This window comes from Lagopus muta, chromosome 1, assembly GCF_023343835.1.
Source record: "Lagopus muta isolate bLagMut1 chromosome 1, bLagMut1 primary, whole genome shotgun sequence".
Taxonomy (NCBI): domain Eukaryota; kingdom Metazoa; phylum Chordata; class Aves; order Galliformes; family Phasianidae; genus Lagopus; species Lagopus muta.
Window position 1 is genome coordinate 143,316,335 of NC_064433.1, and position 23,053 is coordinate 143,339,387.

The 23,053-nt window shown below is 35.9% G+C and overlaps 1 protein-coding gene across 11 annotated transcripts in view; it reads left to right on the forward strand.

Moving 5' to 3' along the window:
• The window catches only part of LOC125687867 (dedicator of cytokinesis protein 9), a 121,243-nt gene that overhangs the window by 72,869 nt on the left and 25,321 nt on the right, over positions 1–23,053 (forward strand). For 5 of the 11 annotated variants that reach the window (XM_048933158.1, XM_048933160.1, XM_048933157.1 and 2 more), the window contains exons 24-37: positions 104–219; positions 358–427; positions 575–700; positions 830–901; positions 7,435–7,581; positions 8,295–8,378; positions 9,057–9,168; positions 10,859–11,037; positions 11,648–11,764; positions 14,589–14,709; positions 15,036–15,169; positions 18,227–18,341; positions 18,545–18,611; positions 20,058–20,105. In XM_048933158.1, the coding sequence (XP_048789115.1) occupies positions 104–219; positions 358–427; positions 575–700; positions 830–901; positions 7,435–7,581; positions 8,295–8,378; positions 9,057–9,168; positions 10,859–11,037; positions 11,648–11,764; positions 14,589–14,709; positions 15,036–15,169; positions 18,227–18,341; positions 18,545–18,611; positions 20,058–20,105 (1,508 nt within the window). Of the gene's footprint in view, positions 1–103; positions 220–357; positions 428–574; positions 701–829; positions 902–7,434; positions 7,582–8,294; positions 8,379–9,056; positions 9,169–10,858; positions 11,038–11,647; positions 11,765–14,588; positions 14,710–15,035; positions 15,170–18,226; positions 18,342–18,544; positions 18,612–20,057; positions 20,106–22,531; positions 22,669–23,053 lie in introns of all 11 variants that reach the window. The other 6 variants (XM_048933155.1, XM_048933153.1, XM_048933159.1 and 3 more) reach the window with 2 other exon arrangements.

A 23,053-nucleotide genomic window follows, 5' to 3' on the forward strand; every position in this document is an offset into this window, starting at 1 on the left:
AACACAGTTTTTGGAAGACTTGCGGTCAGTTTTCTAGTTTCAGAACTTATGATTTGTAGTGTCCCTGTTACAAGGTAATGATACTACTGTTGCTTTCTTTCAGAGTCTTCATGCTATGGAAGGCCATGTGATGATAGCTTTTCTGCCAACTGTTCTCAACCAGTTGTTTAGGGTTCTTACTAGAGCAACCCAAGAGGAAGTTGCAGTCAATGTGACAAGGTAAAGAATTTGAAGTGCGACACAGAATTTAAATGATGACTGGCTTATCACAGGTTTATAACTGAATAATGTTTTTCTATTGCAATCACGGTGTTTCTGTGATATTTTACTAGGTTTTTGTTTCTGACTTCTATTTAGGGTCATTATCCATATTGTTGCTCAGTGTCATGAAGAAGGCTTGGATAGCTACTTAAGGTCTTATGTCAAGGTAGGCAAAGTTTCAAAAGTCAGTTAAAAGTAAATAAACTCTAAAAGAAATATATATATAGATGTATATATATAGATGTACCTGTTTAACTTCAATTGTTTCACATTATGTCACAGTTTCTATTCTGTTCTGTTTTTCCTCCCAAAGTATGCTTATAAAGCTGAACCCTATGTTGCTTCTGAGTATAAGACAGTACATGAAGAACTGACAAAGTCAATGACAACAATTCTGAAGCCATCTGCTGACTTCCTTACAAGCAACAAGCTACTTAAGGTACATATTGAACTATACTTTTTACTGTGTGATCTCATCTGATCGTAACTGAAAATTAGGAACAAATTTTTTTGAAGTAATTGTTCAATGCATGTGTCAATTTTACAGAATATTTTCTTTTCTCTGCAGTATTCATGGTTTTTCTTTGAAGTTCTGATAAAATCAATGGCTCAGCATTTGATAGAAAATTCTAAAGTGAAGGTATGTCAACTTCTGCAAAATGAAGTTATTCTAATAGCAATGTATGCAGTGTCTTCTTTCTTTCATCACATTTTTACTACATATTAGAAGAAAAAGATTTTTAAAATATAGTTTCTACTGTAAGAAAAGGAGAGAGACAGAGAGCAAAGGAGGAGGAGAAAACGGAGAAAAATTTATAGGGCTATGTAGGAAACTATTAAGGACAGAAGTCCTTTGATCTGTTCCCTATTAGAAGGATCTTCATAAATCACTAGACCTTTTAGTGAGATCATTTAATATTTGTGGTGCAGTGACTTTGGAGGTGATAGTCAACACTATTAACTTTGATGCAAACAGTGCTGTTCTGCTCCCAAAGTAGTAAAATTGCTTCTGATAGGCTTTTGGTGATACCAAATCATGTATTTCACTGGTAGGCCAATAGTCATGACAGAAAGAACAGTTGAACTCACCCAACTGATGAAGGGGCTCTGTGACTACACAACACCCATCTGAAGAGCACAGATGCAAATAATTTGCCTGTGCTCCCTGAGCTTAGCCACACCTCTTTACCAGGTGCTCAATCACCAGTTCAAGTTCCCATGCAACTACCCAAAAATATGTGGTGCTCTTTGTGAGCTGCATTGTAGCTGTGGTATTAAATGACTTGGAAAATGCAGTTTAAGACCATAAACCTTGTATTTTAAGGCTGTTTGATCTAGAAATAGGTATTTAGCTGGGTAGTGGAACAAGGCATTTAGGCGGTGCTAGTGCTACATATTGACAGAGTAAGCCTTTATCACTGGCTTCAAATAAACTCTCTAGGGAACTATGACAAGTATCTTGTTTAGGATTTTTTAAAATACAAATATATGCACAAGAGGGCTTCTATGCACGTAGTGTAGTGAATCCTTCTGGATTTAAGATATCAGACTTCTTGCTCATGTGTTAACTGAACAGTTGTTAGGAAATTCCTAACAATTTCTAGCAACAAGACAAAACTTGTCAACTACTAGTCAACAAAAATGCTATTAATTTAAACAAAGTGAGCAAATTATTCAGATATTCTTTTTTTCTGCTTCAGTGATATCTGTTCAGAGACAGCAGAATCTACAAATTTAGATTTCTTTTACTGATATGATGTTCCTTCAGGAAAGAGTTTTTACCTCAGCTCATTCTTTGAATTAGGTATTTCTTATTTCATGGCAGTGTATTTTGAGTTTATAATTACTTAGTTATATTATTTAATTAATAAATTAAATGGAAATGAACAATTGATAAAGCAGAAAACATTTGTTTTATTTAATATTGAAAATTTCCAGAGATGTCTGGTATTGAATTGTATAATTTAAAAGATTATATTGGAAGTAAAATCATAGAATCATAGAATATTCCGAGTTGGAAGGGACTCATGGAGTCACAGAGTCCAGCTCCCAGCTCTGCACAGGACCACTCAAAAATTAGACCAAATGTCTGAGAGCAATGTCCAAATGCTTCATGAACTCCAGCACTTGGGACAGTCACTTTGCTCTACCTGCTAGCAATCCATACTTGATGCACCCCAGCATACACTTGTCCTTCCTGGCTGTCTAGGCACACTTGCTGTCAATAATGACTCCCAGATCCTTTTCAGCAGCACTGCTCTCTCCAGTGTTGCATCCACCATATCTCTGTGTATAGCTAGGGCTGTTCCTTCCCAGGTGCAGAATCCAGCACTTGCTCTTATTAAACCTCATGTGGTTTGTGATTGCCCAGCTCTTTAATTTGTCTAGATCTCTCTGGAAGGCATCTCCATTCTCACCAGAGTCAGCAGCTCCTCCCAATTTATTATCTTCATCAAACTTGCTCAGAATGCCCACATCCAAGTAATTTATGAAAATGTTAAAGAGAACTGGTCCTAAAATGGAACTCTGGGGAACCCTACTAGTGTCTGGCCACCAGCCTGAAGCAAACTCATTTACTCTTAACTGGGCCCATCAGCCAATTGCTCATTCATCTTAATATGTTTTTGTCTATCTGTATGCTGGACAGTTTTTCCAGAAGGATACTGTGAGAAACAATATCTGAAATCCAAAAGGTAACATCAACTGGCTTCCCTTAATCAAGTAAATGGATGACTTTGTCATAAAATGAACTTTAACTTGTTAAACAGGACTTGCCTCTCACGAACTCATGTTGGCTGTGACCAGTGACTGCACTGTTCTTCAGGTGTTTTTCAAGAACTCCCAGAGTAATTTTCTCCATAATTTTACCAGACACTGAAGTGAGACTGACAGGCCTATAATTACTAGGATCATCTTCCCTTTCTTGAAAATTGGAACAGCATTTGCCAGCTTCCAGTCAACTGGGACCTCTCCAGATTTGCAAGACTGCTGGAAAATAGTTGGGAGGTCTCACAATGACATCAGTTAGCTCTGTGTCCCTGCTTAAAAAGTGACCATTCTCATCAAGTAACAGACCAGGGTTCTCTCTGGTCCTCCTTCTGTTTTTTTTTTTTTGTTTTGTTTTTTGTTTTTTTAGGAAAAAAAAAAAAAAAACCAATCTTTTTTATGGTCTCCCACACTGTTGGCCAGCTTCAACTCTAACAGCTTTAGCCAAACAAATTTTCTCCATACAAAGGTGAACATTATCCTTCTAGTCTTCCCACTTGCATAAAAAATGAAATGAAAAATGCAAGGTTTTTCAGGGGTTACTTACCTGGCAGTCCTGTCAGTACTTTTTATATTCAACTTGGAGCAGATGTGATTTTTCTAATTACATAATGTGGTGTAGCTGGGAAAGCTTTTTGAAACATGATGTGTGAAGCTTGTTTATCTAGAGGACATATGCTGGGTTTGGTACATAATATTCTGGAAAAACAATGACATAGTGTACTAAACAGAATTTATATAATTTTTCCTGATACCAACAGACCTACACAAATCTTCACAAGTTTGGCAACAGCACACTGGTTTGAAAAAAGCTACAGAGAAACCACTAACTTGTTCTCATGAAAACCCATTCCCTTAATTTAATTACAAATTTCTTTCAAGAATGATTCTATTTTTAAATTGAAATCAGATGGTAGATAAAATAAGTATGGTAGAATATAATCTTTTTTAAAGGAGGAATCTGTGTAAACAAATAGAAAAGAAATGCAACTCACTTCTCAGAATGACTGGACCGATGTCCATGGTTTTAGCATTCTCTCCATTAATCTGCATCTCTTACATGGTGAGCTGCCATGGCTACCATTGATGAGAGTTCACATTACTAAAAGTTTTGTTGTTATTTATTTCTTCCACAAGTGACTCATCTGCTCAAAGCTGATGAACCTTTACTGACCCATGTGATCCTACAAACAAATTATATTTGGAGAGCACCAGCACATGTATCTAAGGAACAAATCCAATTTAACAAGATTTTCATTTTGGGGAAAACAAATTGGTAAAGGAACAGTATGTCAGCAACAGATGCCATAGATACATAGATTTGATTATTTGGTACAGCATGATCATAAATAAGGCAGACTGAGCAAATATTGCTCATGAGAAAACATGAATTTTCAAAGTACTGACTGCTGATTCATTTTATTTATGATTCCACATTGCCAGAAAGAATTAGGTAGACCACAAAAATGCGATCCAAGTACTGATGGCACTTTTCACTTTTTAAGAGTCTTCATTCTATAAAGAAGCACAGTGATTTCATAGATTTTAGTAGGTTCTATAGATGTAAATCTGAGATGGTGCTATAGAGACTGCTATAGAGATTTTCGTATACAGCACTGAAACTACCAAAACGTTGTTGTATTTTTTAATTAGGACTTTTAGACGTTGCTGTAGAAGTGTATAGTAATCATACTTAATTTAAAACAAACTAACTAAACTTGATACTGGAAAATATTTTTCCATTTGATATTTGTTTACAATCCTTGCTGTACCAGTTTACTATTGAACTTCATTTAGATTCAGATTGTTTCTATTCTGTATCACAGAATCACAGAATGGCTTGGAAGGCTTAAGAAATCATGAAGTTCCAGCTCCCTGGCCATGGGCAGGGTTGCTGCACACTAGGCAACTGGATTGGTTCCTGTGCCTCACCACCCTCATAGTGAAATATTTAATCTATTTCTCTCCATTTGTTTAAAACCATTTCAGTTGTCCTATCTCTACCTGCTTATGTAAGAAGTTGATCTCCCTCCCGTTTATAAGCTCTCTTTAAATACTGGAAGGTCGCAATGAGATCTCTCTGGAACCTTCTCTTCTCCAAGCTAAACAAGCTCAACTTCATAAGACGTTATTCGTAGGAGAGATGCTCCAGCCCTATGATCGTCTTTGTGGACCTTTTCTGGACCCGCTCCAGCAGCTTCACATTTTTCTTGTATTGTGGTTCTCAGGCCCAGATAACAGTGGAGCTCACAAGGGCAGAGTAAAGAGGGACAACCACCTCCCTTTGGCCCTGCTGGCCACCCTTCTTTTGATGCAACCCAGGATACTGTTGGCCTTCCAGGCTGCAAGTACGCCACTGCTCCCAAGTTGTTCTCCACAGGACTGCTCTCAATGACTTCTCCAAGTCTGCAGACATATCTGGGATTGCCCCAACTCAAATTCAAGTTCAACACTTCAATAGGAACAAATTCTCTTAACATGCACTTTTTAGATTCTAGTGCACTCCTGTATACTGCTCTGAACTGCTGTTCATAGAATCATAGAATCAATCATAGAATCATAAAATGGCCTGGGTTGAAAAAGACCACAATGATCATCTAGTTTCAACTTTTCTGCTATGTGCAGGGTCACCAACCACCAGACCAGGCTGCCCAGAGCCACATCCAGCCTGGCTTTGAATGCCTCCAGGGATGGGGCATCCACTGTTCTTTCTCATTCCTCACCTGCAGTACTATGAAATAAGGTTCATTGCTAAAAAAAAAAAAAAAACACCTGCTGGAGTGAACTTCATGGTGGATTTTTGTCGTTTTCTCCACATTAGATGTTAAAAAAAATTTCACATCTTTTAAGAACTAACCTCACTGTCATCTTCTCTGTGATGTGAAAGAAAAAGAACAGAGCTCACCTCTTGTTTCAAGTATTCTCATTTCCAGACATCACTTCTTGTTTTAGAGCTCCTCAAAATACCAAACATTATTGTACTAGCTTTTTTTTTTTTGTCCTATTGGCTAAACTAACAAACAGAACCTATTCTGGTATTTCCTGCTTAGGAGATTGGATAAAATGCTGCACTTACAGGTGTAGCAAAATTATTTCTATAGCAAGATTTTTATGATATTTAGAAAGAAATACTGTCCAGTAAAAGCTGACTTACAAAAATATCGATTGACTAGCATACCTACCACTGGAAATATTTAATTTGTAAATGTTATATCATTCATGAATGCTGTTGATATTTATACAGGGATCTTTTCAGCCTTAACATTTAGCAATCTAATTTTTCAAACAGATAGGACCAGAGACTTTGGAGCACAGTTCAGACACAAAGAGCAAATTGTATAATTGTTGATTTATGTAGTTCTTGTTCTTTAAGCATGTCTTGTTCTGCCTAGGAGTGTTGCTTTCAGTTTAGTTCAGAAAAGTATACAAGTAACAAAGTATTCAAAGCACTTGGATATTTTTATTTGACAGTTTTCATAAAGAAAAGGCAGAATGACTGTACAGTTAAAAGTTTTTGTGTAAGCCAGCTTCTCCTTCAGCCCCACCCCACCAGTCATTAAGAGCCTTTAGACAAAATGCAGTTGAGTGAAGACTATAAGATGTGGTGAAAAAAAGAGGGTCTACAGTGGCAAAGTGCTGAAGAGAACTCAATGAGCAATACCAGTTGATAAAATCATTGATAAATATAATGTGCACAGTCACCAGAAACAAGTAGATCATGAATGTAGAAGAAATCTGTTAAGCCAATTGAAGCTAAAAAACTTAAAAGCAAGGGAAAACAATTCTGAGCGGAAACTTAGAAACGTAGGGAGTAAGATGCTGAAGCTTGGAGAGCTGAGATTTGAAGTGGCTGATGAGAAAGAGAAAGAAAAAAATCACGAATGAAAATTTTCATAGTGGCTGAAGTCCGCAGGAGTTACAAAAAATATAGTTGCAGAACAGCAAAATCTTTTTCATGACAGAAAAGGGAGTCTTAAAATGCAATTACTGTGCATGAGTAAGCTGGTACTGCTTTGGAAAGGAAAACAGGCAAAACTCTGAGATTCCCATTTATTCTTAGCTTCTTTTATCAGAAGTATTTTAGTATAGAACAATACTAATACTTAACGCTTACAAACTTGTATGCATATGGTTTTTCCATCAAACAGAAAAGATTTGCTTGTTTGAATTTTTAATAACACAATATTTTCATTCAACCAAGTGAACTTTTTTCCCCCCTCAGTTTAAAATGGCTCAGGAAGATCTTGAATTTAATGAAAATGTTCTTTTATAATGACAAAAAAAAAATTTGAAACTTTCATTCTTCCTCCCTTGTCAGGTATTTTTTATCTTACCTTAAGTAAGTTTTCTGATGTATTTTATCATTATAAGCCATATTAAGTGCATGTCTGAATTTTTTTTTACTAGTTGTTACGAAACCAGAGGTTTTCAGCTTCCTTCCATCATGCAGTTGAAACCGTTGTCAATATGTTAATGCCACACATTACTCAGAAGTACAGAGACAATCCAGAGGCTTCAAAAAATGCAAACCATAGCCTTGCTGCCTTCATAAAAGTAGGTGCATGAGTGTCTTGGGTTTTGTGTTTACTTTTTCTATACTACTGTTTCACCATGGAGTTTAAAGAATTTTAAAGTCAACTTTCATAGAACTGAGTGTGCATAATGCTTTTGAAGTTTAATTCCACAGTCAGGCTAAAATGCACTGAAGTATGATTTGCCTTCTATATTGAAACAGCCATCTGTTCAGAAGTTTGATTTTAATGAGTTTGTATTTTATCAAAATTTTATTTCTTGTTTTGTTTTCCCCATTCAAATATCACCTTGTTACTCTCTAATCCAACAAAATCTTCATGCACTGGGTTATGTTTTATTTACACATATTTTATACAGACTGGTTTACAGTGTCTTTCTTTTTTCAACCAATAAAAACTATGAGGAAGAAAAAAGGATGGGAAATAAAATGATAGATACAGCTGCTAGTGCCATGTCATTTTTGTTTATGCCAAGATAGATTTCTTATCTTCTAACAGCTCTTTTATTTTTAATTTGTTTACATTCTGAATTCTAAGAAAAATTTGGTATGTGTCTGTGTATATATGTACTTAGTTTGTTTTGTTTTTTTACATGCAAACTGACTGAAATATCAATAGTGTGTTCAGAAAATTAACTAGTAAAATACAGAAATATAGTAAGTGGATACTGAAGCAACATTTAATCATTTCTATCTTGTTTGCTTTTTTTTTTTTGTTTGCTTTTTTTTTCCCCAGAGGTGTTTTACTTTTATGGATAGAGGTTTTGTTTTCAAGCAAATCAATAATTACATCAGCTGCTTTGCACCAGGAGATCCAAAGGTATTCTGCTTTTAAACAAAATAGTTTTAAGAGTTGCTTGTTGCATATGGGTAGAGTCCTACATTAAGGCTTTAGATTTATGTCTAGCTACATTTAAGCATGTTTCTTAGAAATTTCTACGCTATGCCTATATGATTTTCTTTTTCCATGGAATCATTTTTTCGAATTTTAATTCCTATTTCCAGCTACAACTTGACCACCGTAGAGCATGTATACTACTCTAGAATATGTACTGCCCTCTAGAAAAAGGGAGAGGAGAGTGGGCAACACTAAGCAGGAATTTTTAGCATGAATGCAAAAGGCAGAAGTTGGAAGCATTTGATGTGATCTTTGATTTCTGATAAGTTTCTATCAGTTTCCTGTAGTGGGAAGAACATGTATCAGTGGTACAAAGGATTTCTTCTGAGAAAGCAAACTTCTCTTAAATCAGCGTGTAATATGTTATAATATGCTATATGTCCAAGTAAATTTGGACATAGTAGGATGTAATTAGAACATACCCAACTGTCAAGTATGAATTGTTCTGAAAGTACATTTTGATGAGCTACAGAACATTGACAGTTATCTAATTCCTTGCAGTGGAAGACTGCGAGAAATCACTCTCGTGTAAGAAAGCTAATTTTATAATCTTAATCAAATTACTGCATCAGTTGTTTAATTTATACTTTATTTTTGCAGACACTTTTTGAATTCAAATTTGAATTTCTCCGTGTAGTTTGTAATCATGAGCACTACATACCTTTGAATCTACCAATGCCATTTGGAAAAGGCAGAGTTCAGAGATACCAAGGTAAATTCTTTTAAAGACATGTATGTTGTGTTTCTTAGATGTCACTGTTTTAAATGGAAGCCTAAAGTTTTAATCTCTTCCTTTAAACTAAGAGAATAGTTTAGGTAGAACAATCTATACAAAGCACCTGCTCATTAAAAGATATGATAAAGTATGTTTTTAACTCTTGTCTCTCTTTCCCGTTCTGATGTTAAGTTTTGAGTCGTAATTAAATTTTTATCAAAGTAATAGAACAAGATTTGGGAGTAAGAGCTAGACAGCAGCACAGAGCTTGTGTTTGTCTTTGACTTTTTTCTTTTATTCCTAATGGAGCTGCAAATCTAGAGAAAATAGTAGTTCTGAATACACAGTAAAAGATTATGTAAAATCCTGTTCCCTGGTGATCTAGGATTTTGGCCAGAATAAAAGACCTTTATTTGAAATCTTTCTGGCCCTGTTTTGGTATCCCAAGCAAAAGAGCTCTCGGGTGATGTGAATGGTTCTTGTGTGCATTTTAAGAAGGACTGTAGAAAGCCTGTGCTTTCTGATTTCATGATTTCTATACTGGGAGAGTTTCTCTTACGTTCTCAATTAACTGCGTAAAATAGATGGATTATTTGATTTCATAAAATACTTCTAAAGTGTAGCAGTTTGACTTTACTCTGTCAGATCTGCTTTGTTGGTTTTCTGTATGTCTCTATATGTCTATATAATATATACTTATCTCTATATGTGACTTAGTGTACATTTATAGTTGTTGACAGATATTAAATACTTTGTGATATAAAATTGCATTGTAATGATTTGAGTGAAAAAGTTCTTCAATAAAATGTTCTTTAATCCCAATTCTGTTGCAATTGACACTAAATATGTAAATATTTTTGGAAAAGTAGTACTTCTGGTTGAAGTTGGAAAAAAATACCTACTATATTATTGCACTTATAATTTACATATTTCTAAGCTAATTTATTTAAATATTTTCACATTCTTCTATGTAAAGTGAGAAGAAATTGCTTCAGTTAAAATGTATGAGGCACGTGTTGTCTCTTACAGCTTTTAGTATCCGCAGCAAATTTGGGGGATTATTTTCTTAGAAAATATGAATTAATTAAGATCACAGATGTTAGCAGGCTTTATCACCTATATTCATAATCAGTGTTTTTGGAAGATAGATAATGAAGAAGGAAGTCAAAACTGCAATACAGAAATCTCAAACTATTTAATCCATGTTTGGCTTGTAGCCTTAGAAGCTTACTAACTTGGGACTGAACTGCAGAATAAAATCTAAATTCTTCTACCCCACAAAGAAATTCCTGAAGAATAGGATATTCATAGCCTTTATGCCCTGGGTGCCTTTTCAGTGAACGAATGTAGATCTAAGTTTAATATGTAGCTATAAGGCACTGGTCATGATAAGCTTAGAAGGAAGATCTTGCATATTGGACAGTACTTTAAGAATACATAATTTGAATATGTGTATATATATAATTTTTTTCCATATGCTTATACTTCTCTATTTTCTACTGATTGAATATAAATTGCAGTTGTTTAATGCATAATTACGTGGTTAACTGGGTGTATGTGAATATTTATGACATATACAAATGTCTGAACATGAATTTGTCAATAACTTTTGTGTTCAGCCTTAGGTTAATTGATATATTATTTAAATTATACCATTCTTTACATGGAATTTCTGCTTTATTTTCAGACCTTCAGCTGGATTATTCATTAACAGATGAGTTCTGTAAGAATCACTTCTTAGTGGGGCTGCTTCTAAGGGAGGTGGGAAATGCATTGCAAGAGTTCAGAGAAGTGCGTCAGATTGCTATTAGTGTGCTCAAGAATTTGATGATAAAGCATTCTTTTGATGATAGATATGCTTCCAGGGTAAGTATATTTCTGTGTTAGTGGTACAAAATGGTAAATACTGTGTGCACACTTTCAGAGAATTTTTTCTTCTTTCACAAAACCTATTAATTTGCAGCCATGTTGTTTGAGTTCAGACTGCATCTGTGATGAAAATGTGTGGTGTTTGTAGGAAAAACAATTTGCAGGCCCCATTACTTTTACCAAAGAGGACCACAAGGCATCTCTTTAGAATAATTACATTTATTTATTATATTTTGATAGCTGTTTTTGATATATTTTGGTAACCATTACATTTAGACATATAACGACTATTTTTAAAGCTCTTAATTTCATTAAGTGCTACTCTTAATACTTGACAACTGTCTATACATCATCTACTACTGGTAAAGTGAGCATAAGAAAAATGCTGTCATGAGTTTATAAAGCTGTCGTAGGATTACTTGGTTAGTCTTAGCTGAAATCATATTACTGTAGGTTTTCTCTGTGTTATATTGAAACAATAAATAAAATGTGTTGATAAAACTATAGTGAATACAGAGATGACCATTACTTTTCCACTCAGGAAGTTATAAGTGTGAACTCTGGCTTAACAAATATTTATTAAACGTTCTTTGCAAACTGTTTTTAGGTCCATCAAGCACGAATAGCCACTATGTACTTGCCACTCTTTGGATTGCTTATAGAAAATGTCCAACGAATCAATGTTAAAGATGTGTCTCCATTTCCTGTTAATCCTTCCAGTAATGTGAGTGACCATTTCTATTTGATATTCTGATTATTTTCATCATAATTTCTTGCTAACATGTATATAAAATAATACATACTTTCAGGAAAAAGTTCCATAAATTTCAGAATTCTTGGAGTTTGTTTTCTGTCCTTTATACTACATTAAAATTTTTAGTTACATTTTATGATTTTGATTGCCCTTCCTCTGGTCCAGCTAAGTTATGCCTGACATCATAGTTGGCTACATTCAATAAATGCATCATAACTTGCTCTTCAGTTGAACCTGTGAAGGTTTTTGTAGAATGTCAAGCCTCAGACTAGCACAGTATGTTTCTAGTGTCATTTGATTTTAATATTATCTAGCATCTTACTATTTCTGTATCTCTGGTGTATGTTTCTATCATTCTATTAACAACTATAGACCGCACAGGATTAGACCTCGTGCGTCTTTTTGTCTGCTCTAACAAAAGTTGAAGGAGTAGTGTTGTTGAAGTGTCAAAAACAAACAAACAAAAAAAAGCCAACCAAAGAAAAAAACCCAAAATTAAACAGGAGAATATTGAAATGCTATTGTTGTACACAATTACTGAATCTGAGATTTAATAATTAAAGAGTTTATTTTTATTTTTTCCGTATTTTGCTGAGCACCATTTGCCAGTTAAGAAAGAGAAAGAAACTTACAGTGCCTTTCCAACAACACAAAAAATTGGGTGTTTAAAATAAAAATAATCTAGGTCTTTTGAAATTGTCTGTATTACAGTGCAATACTCAATTCTATGGAATACTCATTTTTTCCAGTATTTGCTGAGATCTTTTAAGTTAGAGGCTATCTCAGACTTGTGGAAGTATCTGAACCTATCGTTCCTTGCTTTTTGAGCATAGATAATAGAAATTAAGTAAGAAAGAAATATATTCCAGGCGGTTCCTGGAGTGGGCGAAAGATAACTTCCTGACACAGCCTACTAGGGGAAGGACCCCATTAGGCCTACTGTTTACAAGCAGAGAAGGAATGGTGAGAGTCATGGTGGTCATGACTGACTTGAAAGCTGACTTGGACATAGTGGCCAAGAAATAATTGATTTCTCTGTTACTGGTGAAGTTAGGAGGGAAGTCAGCAAAACTGCTGCCTTGGATTTCCAGAGGGCAGACTTTGAGCTTCAGAATGGGCTGGGAGAATCCCTTGGGAGTTAGTCCTGAAGGGGAAAGGGTGCCACAAAAGCTCGACATTCCTCAAGAACACACAGTGGAAGGCTGTCCCCATGTGGTGTTAAAACAAGCCAGTGTAGGAGAAGACCAGCCTGCTGAACAGTTTTTGCTAAGACTCCAGGAAAAAGAGAGTTTACTATCATTGGATGAAGTGGCAGACAACTCTAGAACAGTACATGGATGTTACTAGGATATGCAGAGAGAACATAAGAAATGCGAAAGCTCAGCAGGGGCTTAGTCTGCCATTGTGAAAGATTAAAAATAATAAAAAAAAAAAGTGCTTTTACAAATTAATGAACAACAAAAGAAGGGGCAAGGAAGATGTCCATTCTTTATTGGATGCAACTAGGGACATTACCACCAAGGATGAGGAAAAGGCTGAGGTTCTTAAAACCTTCTTTGCTTCTGTCTTTAGTAGTCAGAACAGTTATCCACAGAGTATGCATGTCCCTGAACTGGAAGTCAGGGATAGAGAGCAGAATAAACCCTCCATAGTTGGAGGGGAAACAGCAGCCTGCTATTCCATCAAGTGTGTGGGCTGAATAGGATCCCCCTGAGGGTACTGAGAGCTGGCCAAGCCCCTTTGGATCATTTATCAACATTCCTCATCAACCGGAGAGGTTCCAGACAACTGGAGGCTAGTGAATGTGGCATCCATGTGGCATCCTGTCAGCCTGACCTTGGTATCAGCGAAGGTCTTGAGTTGGGAGAAAGTGTTGATCAGCGTTAGGGTAGGAAGGCCCTACAGAGGGATCTGGACAGACTGGAGTAACAGTGATGGGTCCTCTACTTTGGTCACAGTGACTACAGGCAATGCTACAGGATTGGCGTAGAGTGGCAGGAAAGATGTGCAGAGGAAAAGGATCTGGAGGTGTTAGTTGACAGCTAAACGAGAACCAGCAGTGTACCCAAGTGGCCAAGAAGGCCAATGTTTTCTTGGCTTGTATCAGAAATAGAGCAGTCAGCAGCAGCAGGAAGGTGGTCATTTCCCTGTTCTTGGCACTGGTGAGGCTGCACTTAGAGAACTGTGCTCAGTTTTGGGCCCCTCATTGCAAGAAGGACAGTGCAGCACTGGAGTGTGTCCAGAGAAGGACAGCAAAGCTGGTGAGGGTCTGAAGCACAAGTCTTATGAGGAGCAGCTGAGGAAACTGGGGGTGTTCAGTCTGGAGAAGAGAAGGCTCAGGGTAGACCTTATTGCTCCCTGCAGTGAAATGAAAGGAGGTTGTGGCGAGGTGGGGGGTTGGCCTCTTCTCCCAGATCACACTGATAGGCTGTGAGGTAATGGCCTCAAGTTGTGCCTGAGGAGGTTCAGTTAATATTAGAAAGCATTTCTTCTCTGAAAGAGTGGTGAGGCATTGGAACAGGCTGCCCAAGGGAAGTGGTGAAGTCACCGTCCCTGGAGGTGTTCACAACACGTGGAGATGTGGAACACAGGTAACATGGTTTAGTGGGAATGGTGATGATGCATTGACAGTTGGACTAGGTGATCTTAGAGGTCTTTTCTAGCTGTAATGATTCTGTCATTCTATATAGTAAACCCCGCATTAGAAAATAAAGTATGTATTACTAACTATACCCATAATGTTGGAAAACAATAATCATATCTTCCTTTATTCCTTTTTTTTTTTTCCAAGCAGAGTGGAAAGGATGATGGGCTAAATTTGCCGACTGCAAATCAGCTGGTAACACCACAAAAAGCAGTAAACACATTGGATAATAACCTTCCTAAAGATCTGTTTGGTGTTATCTCTGGCATTGGTAAGCACTTAAAAAAAACAAAAAAAAAAAACAAACCAAACAAAAAAACCTAAAAAAGGAAGAAGTTTTCTTTTGTTACTAGTAGTAATTGTCCTATTTTTTAAGAAGACAAATTCCTTTTTTTTGGGAGCTATTGGGGATAGGTGAACGGTTGGACTGGATGATCTTTTAGGTCTTTTCCAACCTTGGTGATTCTATATATATATATATATATATATATATTATAATATATAATATATATATATAGGGGGCTTAGAGGTTGGTCTGTAGAGTGACTTTTTACAGTATATGCATTGTTTGAGATTTTTACATTTTGTTTTGTTTAGCTTCTCCATATACCACTTCAACTCCGAATATTAATTGTGTGAGGAATGCTGACTCAAGAGGCTCTCTTATAAGTACAGACTCAGGAAACAGTCTTCCTGAAAGACACAGTGACAAAAGCAATTCTCTTGACAAGGTAAACAAGCAAACAAAAAAACCCCTCAGAAACAACAACAACAAAAATACCCACTGAAGTGTACTCCTGAAATTTCAAGTTAACTTTTGTTATCTCTGCTGGGACTGGGCTTTCAAGATTAACTTCAGAGCAGTGTTTTCAGAAGTTTTTATTTTATCTTCTTCTTTTGAGAAACACATGTCGTATGAGCTGTTCTAACAGTGTTTTTATTAAGCTGTTCTGCAGAAAATGCAATCTGATTTTCAATTTAGAAACGTGAGCAAGCACTTGTTTTTTTCCCTTTAGATAAGGGTATGAGGTTAAGAGCATTAAATGTTGCCTGTGAGAACTGAACTCTGGTTATGCGAGATTTTGTGGAGGTCATCACTCTATCTGTTCAACACACAATATATGTAATACAAGCATTTTTAAAATCAATTACTGTGAATTCTCTTAAGTGACTTATATTAGTTTGACTTTTCTAAAGCATTTCACTTGGAACCTGTTACAAAGTAGGAGTTTTGGTTCTGGTAGCTGTGAGTTATTCAGTCGTGTCTTTATAGAGCTTGTATTTATGCTGATCACGTTTCATTTTCTTAGATCTTGTTGTGCATGTCACAACACGATAACTTTTTCCCTTGACCCTGACATGCCTTCGTGTGGCAGAGAGAGAAGCTTCTCAGAAGGCACTCTGCTCATGCTATGCGTCCTAATGGAGGAGAAGAAGAAAATTCTCACCCTGCAAAGAAAAACCGTGTTACTATGGATTTTTCGCTTCTGACAATTCCAGTTTTGCCAGAGAAAATTATGCATGCTGCTTTCTCCCTTCAGTTACAAGAAGTATTTGGTTTTTGTGCTTGGTATAGTTAAGCTTCTGAGTGAAGTGTGTGTGATCAATAGTTTTGCCACTTCTTTTGCAACAGTTGAATCTCAAGGCAAATACGTGCAAAGCAACCACGTACCAAACCTGTAATAGTTCATTTATGTAATTTAGTTAAGTCAGAACTATCCATTAGTTTACCTATTAGCAAAATCTGAGTCATGTATTTCTTAATATAAATATGTTTTCTTTGACATTGTTTGACAGAAATGCCTTGGACACCTGCTGTTGCTAAAATGGCAATACTGTCATTCATTACTTAGTTTTTATGTTGTTAATTACTAACGTGCAGTGTTTTCTCTAAAAGGGTTTTCAAAGGAGCCAAAATCCTTTGAAAATTCTCTTCTGATCTGCCAATTTAGGTAATAGAGAGTTCATGTTTTGCATGCTGTTAATTTCTTGCGTGAAAAATACTTAATTCTGGCTTCTTAGTCATTGCTTTCCAAAGTTTCTGTTAGATCAGCTGTTCATTGCATGTATTTTCAAATTTTTGCTCATTGCTTGGTTTCATCTTAATTTTCATTCAGAATAACCTGTAGAACTAGCCTTGTGGAAAAAGAATTCACTAGAAACTATTTCTATTTTAATATGGCCTTTCTTTGTATGCTACTGAGTTAAAACTTGTTTTAACTGTGTACATTTTCAACTTTTAGAGGGAGTTCTATCTCTAAACAGTATCAAAATTACAGAAAACTCGAAAACTGGTTTCTGTTCTGTCAGCCATTAATTGCCTGCTCCATTTCGGTTTGCATATAACGATACAGTAGTACTTCCTTATTCACTAGAGATTCTGTATTTATTTAAAGTGAACAATTTGTGGGACCTTTAGAATCAGGAGTGTTCAGGTTTATGCAGGTGTCTACTTCCTTCTAAACTGAAGTAATTTCTTTCTAGTATTATTATAACGTCATGTGGTTTCACTGCATACAATGGCTAGTATGTGAGAGACTGCATCGATTGTTTTAGGAACATGGAACATCAGTAGTCAACATTCAGTAGTCAATTGATGCCTGTGCAAAGTGTCATGGATTAGCATTTCTCTTGCTTTCAGTGAGGAGTGTTCCTGGAAGGACTATTCTGCCCTTGAGGTATTGGAACTCAGTTTGAGAAACCAAGTGCTCTCCCACAAGTCTATGTTTTTATTTTCATTTTTGTTTTTGTTTTTCTAATGTTGATATAAAGGATTACCTCTTATGCTGGTATGTGGCCTTAAAAAGTTAATGAGTCCAACGTTATTAAGCTGCTATGTAGAAACTGTTGCACAGATCAATTATATCAGAACATTAACTCTCCAGAAAATAGTTTAAATGGCCGGTTCATCTTTCATTGGGATAAGTAGCCTCGTATTGGAAGGGAGGAATTGGCAATGAAGAAGGTGGAATATATCCTTTAAATGAACATTCAGCTTCATACTGAGGATTTTATAACACTTGATTGTGTAAAAATGATTGTTTTACAAATAGGTCATTGCCTAAAGCTCTCTTTCTATATTCTCAGTTCTACTTTTTTTCTCTTTGTAGCCCTTTATGCAGTAAATTTTGAAAGTTGTCAAGCTGTCATGTGGGTTTTTTTTTTTGTTAGTTTGTTTTTTCTTTTTGGACAGATTTTGGGATTTCCTTTAGTAATGAGTATTGTAGATTGGCTTCTCACAAGTGTAGGGTCTTTACAAAGGGAGGAAAGGGTTTTTTTGTTTGTTTGTTTGTTTGTTTTTTAAGGCAAAGGCAGATTATTTATCAGTAGATGCAGAATGCATATTATTTCCATACCTGTATGTTTCCCTTGGGATTCTTCGCTTTCCAGTAGAATTGCGTGGAGTCAGTTCTGCCTGCAGTTCAACGTAAAATCTTCAAAAGCAAAGGAGGATGTATGTGTTGCCTAACAGCGTGTAATTTTTAAAGTATTTACACTAAGCAAAAAGGGCAAGCCTCAGTTTGCAGTCACTGCTAGGTAACTTCTCTTATTCATCCTCCTTGGGAGAAAATTTGTGCAAAGAAGGAAATGAAAAACAAAAGTAAAGAGGTTTGATTTCTATACTTATGTGTACTGTGTGTGTTTTAGAGGCCTATCTCTACATAAAACATTTTTGTCTCCGTTCTGAGATCCTTTTTCTGTTTCAGGAATTAATAAGGCAATTTAAAACATTTTAGTTTATTATCAGTTTAGGAAACTTTCAGCCAAACTGTTTATTTTCTTTTCAGAACCAACAGAGCAGCACTTTAGGAAGTTCTGTAGTTCGATATGACAAACTTGACCAAGCAGAGATCAAGAGTCTGCTTATGTGTTTCCTTCATATCTTGAGAAGTATGTCAGAAGGTAGGTAATTCCACCTATTTTTAAAAAATATGTAATGATGGATTGGATTTATGCGCATGACTTAATATCTTGTGTAACCTCACAAGCCATTTTTATTGAGATCCTAATTATCTGAAAACCAAGGACAACTTTCTAACTCTCCACTTAATGCTTTTTTGTGCTTACTGCCTTTGTCTTGTTTTTCATATTTTTCATTTTCCTAGATGCGTTGTTTACTTACTGGAACAAGGCTACGAAATCTGAACTCATGGACTTCTTCACAATTACAGAGTAAGATTTTTTTGAGTTTATCATAAAATCATACATTTCACTGTGCTGTTAAAATCTTGAGCATGGACATAAATGTATGTGTTACTCTTGATTGTTTGAAAAGCAATATCACAGTAAGTCTTGATTAGAAATCCTTAACTTGATGTGCACAATTGCATGTCTGTCCAACTCCATAACAGTTTCTGGAATTAGGCTATGCAGAAATGACCTCAGAAGGTTCTTAAACTGTAAGTAGTGCTCAGAATTTCATTTCTTGTGCAAGTGGAATGGACTGTCTTGTTGACTTGCCTGCATTCAAATGCATCTTGTAATGCAAACTTGTGGAATGATATGGCTGTGTATGAAAATCATTTGAATCAAATGACTTTGGAAACAAAGGGAAATTAATTGTCTTCCTAGCTTTCCTCTTGGAAACAAAATACATGATGAATTCATTATTTCTTATTAGCTGCTACGTTTCAGCCTATTCACATGTAGTATTGTTTATTCATGAGAACTGACTGATAAATAAAAAACAAAGATGGTGCTGTTGACTGGAAGTAGTGCAACACAGAAGCTTTTCTGCATGTCTTGTTTCGTTGATTTGTTTTTCTTCATTTCAGTTGTTACAGACTCAGTCACTGTAATATCAGTAATTAATTGTTATGTAATGTGATACTCAAAGTTCATTTTAGAAATATGTTACAAATAGTGTTTTAATTCAGCCACTGAGTACAGATGGCATTATATTGATTGTACTGAAAACAGAACTGGGCAGGTAAATGAGCACAGGTAGTAGACTGAAGCATGAGGTATAAACTGTATGAAATGAGTGAACAATGTTTTTCCCTTAATGGCCTCTTGTTTAAGGGCAAGGTAGAATTAGTTTTTGATCTGATCAGTAATCTCAGATTACCATCACAGTATCAGCTTAAGGAATACAGAACAAAATAAAATTCCCGTCATAGAATTTAGGTTAGAAAAGACCCTTAAGATCGAATGATGCAAGTGATGTCCCCCAGTGCCACATCTGCACAGAAAGTAGACCAGATGGCCTTTAAATGTCCCTTCCAACCTCAATCATTCTATGATTTTGTGACGTAACATTTGAACTTGGTGTTAATAATTTTCTAATGTGCTCTGCTTTTTCATTATTTGACTCCTAGCTTGTCGTTGCAAGACTCATACTAGATGTTTTGATGCAGAAATGTTGAGATTGATGTGGTCTTTTTATACTAATCCTGATTTAACTAAAACAGCAACCATTCCTGATTGATTTCAGAGGTCCTGAATCAGTTATTCTTGGCTGGGGACTGGAAACTAATTTTAAGGGTTGGACAGATAAAGTTTCATGGCATAAGAGTTTAAAGTTAAACAAGAAAAAAAAAAAGTTGAGTAATTCCAATGAACAGAAACTTATAAAGGACTTTTGTGTTATTTTTCTGACTTTTTATGTGTTCTCTGTAGAGTGTGCTTACATCAGTTCCAGTACATGGGAAAACGATACATAGCCAGGTACTGTGTGGAATTTAAATGTTACTGTATTGTCTACTCAGAATAATAGCCTGTACAGTCCTGCACCGCTAAAAGTAATAATGGGTGCAGAACTCTGCTACAAATACATTGTATGGGAGTAGAAATGTTGTTGTAAAGTTATACATAACAATTTGAAGTAAGTGGTTATTATATTAACAATTCTGAAGCAGATACCACACTTCTAGATAGGATACAGAATGTTATGTGCTGTGTTTATTATAAATTACTTTGCAATTCACCCACCCTTCCTACTATCTTTTTACTGAAGAGTTTTTTCCTTGAAGTAATGTCTTTTGGGAAGAAGTTTTATCATTTTAATATTTGATTTATTCACTCGGCCATAAAACCATGTCAGTTGAAATGTTATAGAAATTTAATAAAGTGTCTTCAGTGAAAGGTGAGTAGTAGACATTTCTACTCTGCTGTTTTTCAGTTCTTCTAGGTACTTCTGGGTACCTGTATGGCTCCCACTGGCTGCTGTTTAAGAGAAAATCTCAGAAATATGTATATAGTATGTACTTGTTTCAAAGTAATGCCTCCTATTTATTTCATGAAAACAACAATAGATACAAAAAGCACAAAAGCACTGTTTGGTAGAGTAAATTCTCAGCTACAAAACACTATTTTTCAACACAGTCACCACCATTAGCTGTGCCTTTTCACCAGCAGTGCACAAGAGCTTGCATGCTTCACTCATAAAAAATCTGCACCAGTGCAGGTGACCCACTGTCCCCACTGCTGAAACTCATCACCACTGCCTCAGTGTACTCACATCCACCATTTGGTCTCCAGAAATGTTCAGCAAGCACCAATGAATGTCAGTGGCTGCCATTTTCTCTGCATGGAGGAATTCAGTGACACCCCTTTGCTTCATATGTGCTTCCATGTTGGATGTCATTCTGTCAGACTGCCCCTCTGTTGCCATCTGTCACACAGTCACAGCGTGTAATGGAACACTGGTGGGAAAGTTCAGCCTCTGCTGCCATGCAAACACCGTGTGTCTCTGATGTGGGCTAACATCATAAAATGGGAGACATTACTTTTGGAGCAGCTCTTGTACTCAAGTATTTGAATATATTTGCATTAATGTGTTCTTTCATACCAAGTATTTTTTTAAATAGAGTAAAATGTAGTAATCTGTCTGGGCTTCACACTGTGGTACACACGGTGGTCCTGTTATAACTAAATTTGTAGAGTTCAAATACTGGTCCTGTTGAGCTTGGTGGGAGAGAAATTGCAGAGCTTGGATGGTAAGATGTTTAGCTTTTTGTTTTAAGTTCAGTGGTATGTGAGTGTGTTTCTACAAACAACAAACACGACTACCTTCCTGGAATTTTTTCAGGAAAAGATCTCAACCATGTTTACACAACTTCAAAAAGATGAATAATAATCAGCAACCAAAGCAAGTCTGTCTTTGCTAAGGCTTTGATTTTTAACCTTTGTGCTCTAATAAACTCTGGATTTACGGAAGCTTGTAATTTTAGGCTTTTCATTAAAAAATGATAAAATTATTGAAAAATATATAAAGAAACAAACATCAAAACCAACCAACCAAAAAAAAGTTTAATTCCTTTGACTAGTTTTTAGAAAAGAACTACCCTCCTTCCTTTTTTACTGATCTCTTAGTTTGTGTAGTGCATGTTATGCTAAAAAAAGACTTAAGCTATAGAAGTCATTTGTGTTCTGCAGAAGTATTGAATTTCCCCAATTAATGTAGCTTTCTAGTCTTTCATGTTGTTACACTAAAGTATATGACATACTTTGCACATACTCTTAAAATACACAAAGGACACAGAACGAAAAGGAACAGGGAAATACTCAGGCACTGGTTGTCATTTTTCATTAGCTCTGGTGGTGGTACACAATAGGAATTTAGCCTGTACTGATTGCTAACACAGATCACCTTTCTGTTCTCTTCACTTGATTGCTGCAAGTTTAACAAAGTGTATGGCTCTTCTCCCTTCCTGCTTGGGTAAGATGTCCACAATAATACTTCAGTTAATTCCTACTCTTCCCTGTTGCATGTATGCTTTCTAATTTTACCACCATGTATCTTTTTCTAGCTTTTTTTCTAAAAATTTTATATAAGGTTTTGGGTTCCAAATATCTTTGGAATCTTTGTATTCTCAAATATTGATGTGCGCAAGAGCTCTGAAGTAAATCTAGCATTTTCAGAGCAACTACTCGTGTGCTTTTGCTGTTGTGCTTTGAGATTTTTAGGAAAGCATTTGCTGTGATGCTTTTTTTTTAAGCTACCTATTTTTGTTTTGTAAGTAAAACATTAAATAGGTTGCATTATGACTCTTTCTATAAAACTTCTTGTAGCTGCTTGACTAACACTTCCTGTCTTGCTGCTGATTGACATGTCTAACTTTTGCTTCTATCCCATTTCACCCATCTTGCAGGAACCAGGAGGGGTTGGGATCCATAGTTCATGATCGAAAATCTCAGACATTGCCTGTTTCCCGTAACAGAACAGGAATGATGCATGCCAGATTGCAGCAGCTGAGCAGCCTGGATAACTCTCTCACTTTTAACCACAGTAAGTCTCATGACATGGTAACATTCATCATCTTCAACCAGTACCACAACACCACACAGGTCCCAGAGCCACACCAGTGCATTTCGATGACTTTTATTATTCTAGGTCGAGCGAATAACTGGAAAAAATGGATGGTCTGTTCCCTGCTTTGTGATAAAACAATTAATGCTGGCTGATGCCATAACATGGAGCGTGGTTAACGATACTATATTTAAAAACATTTTTTTTTCTTTTCAACTACCTACACTTCTGCTCTGTTGGACACATAGTTACAGAGTACAGAGTTGAGTTGTTTTCTATTTGCTTCATAAAACTTCATTTTTTTTCCCCAACTCAGTCTTACGATTAATCTGAAAACAAAAATTAACACTTTGACCATATCTCC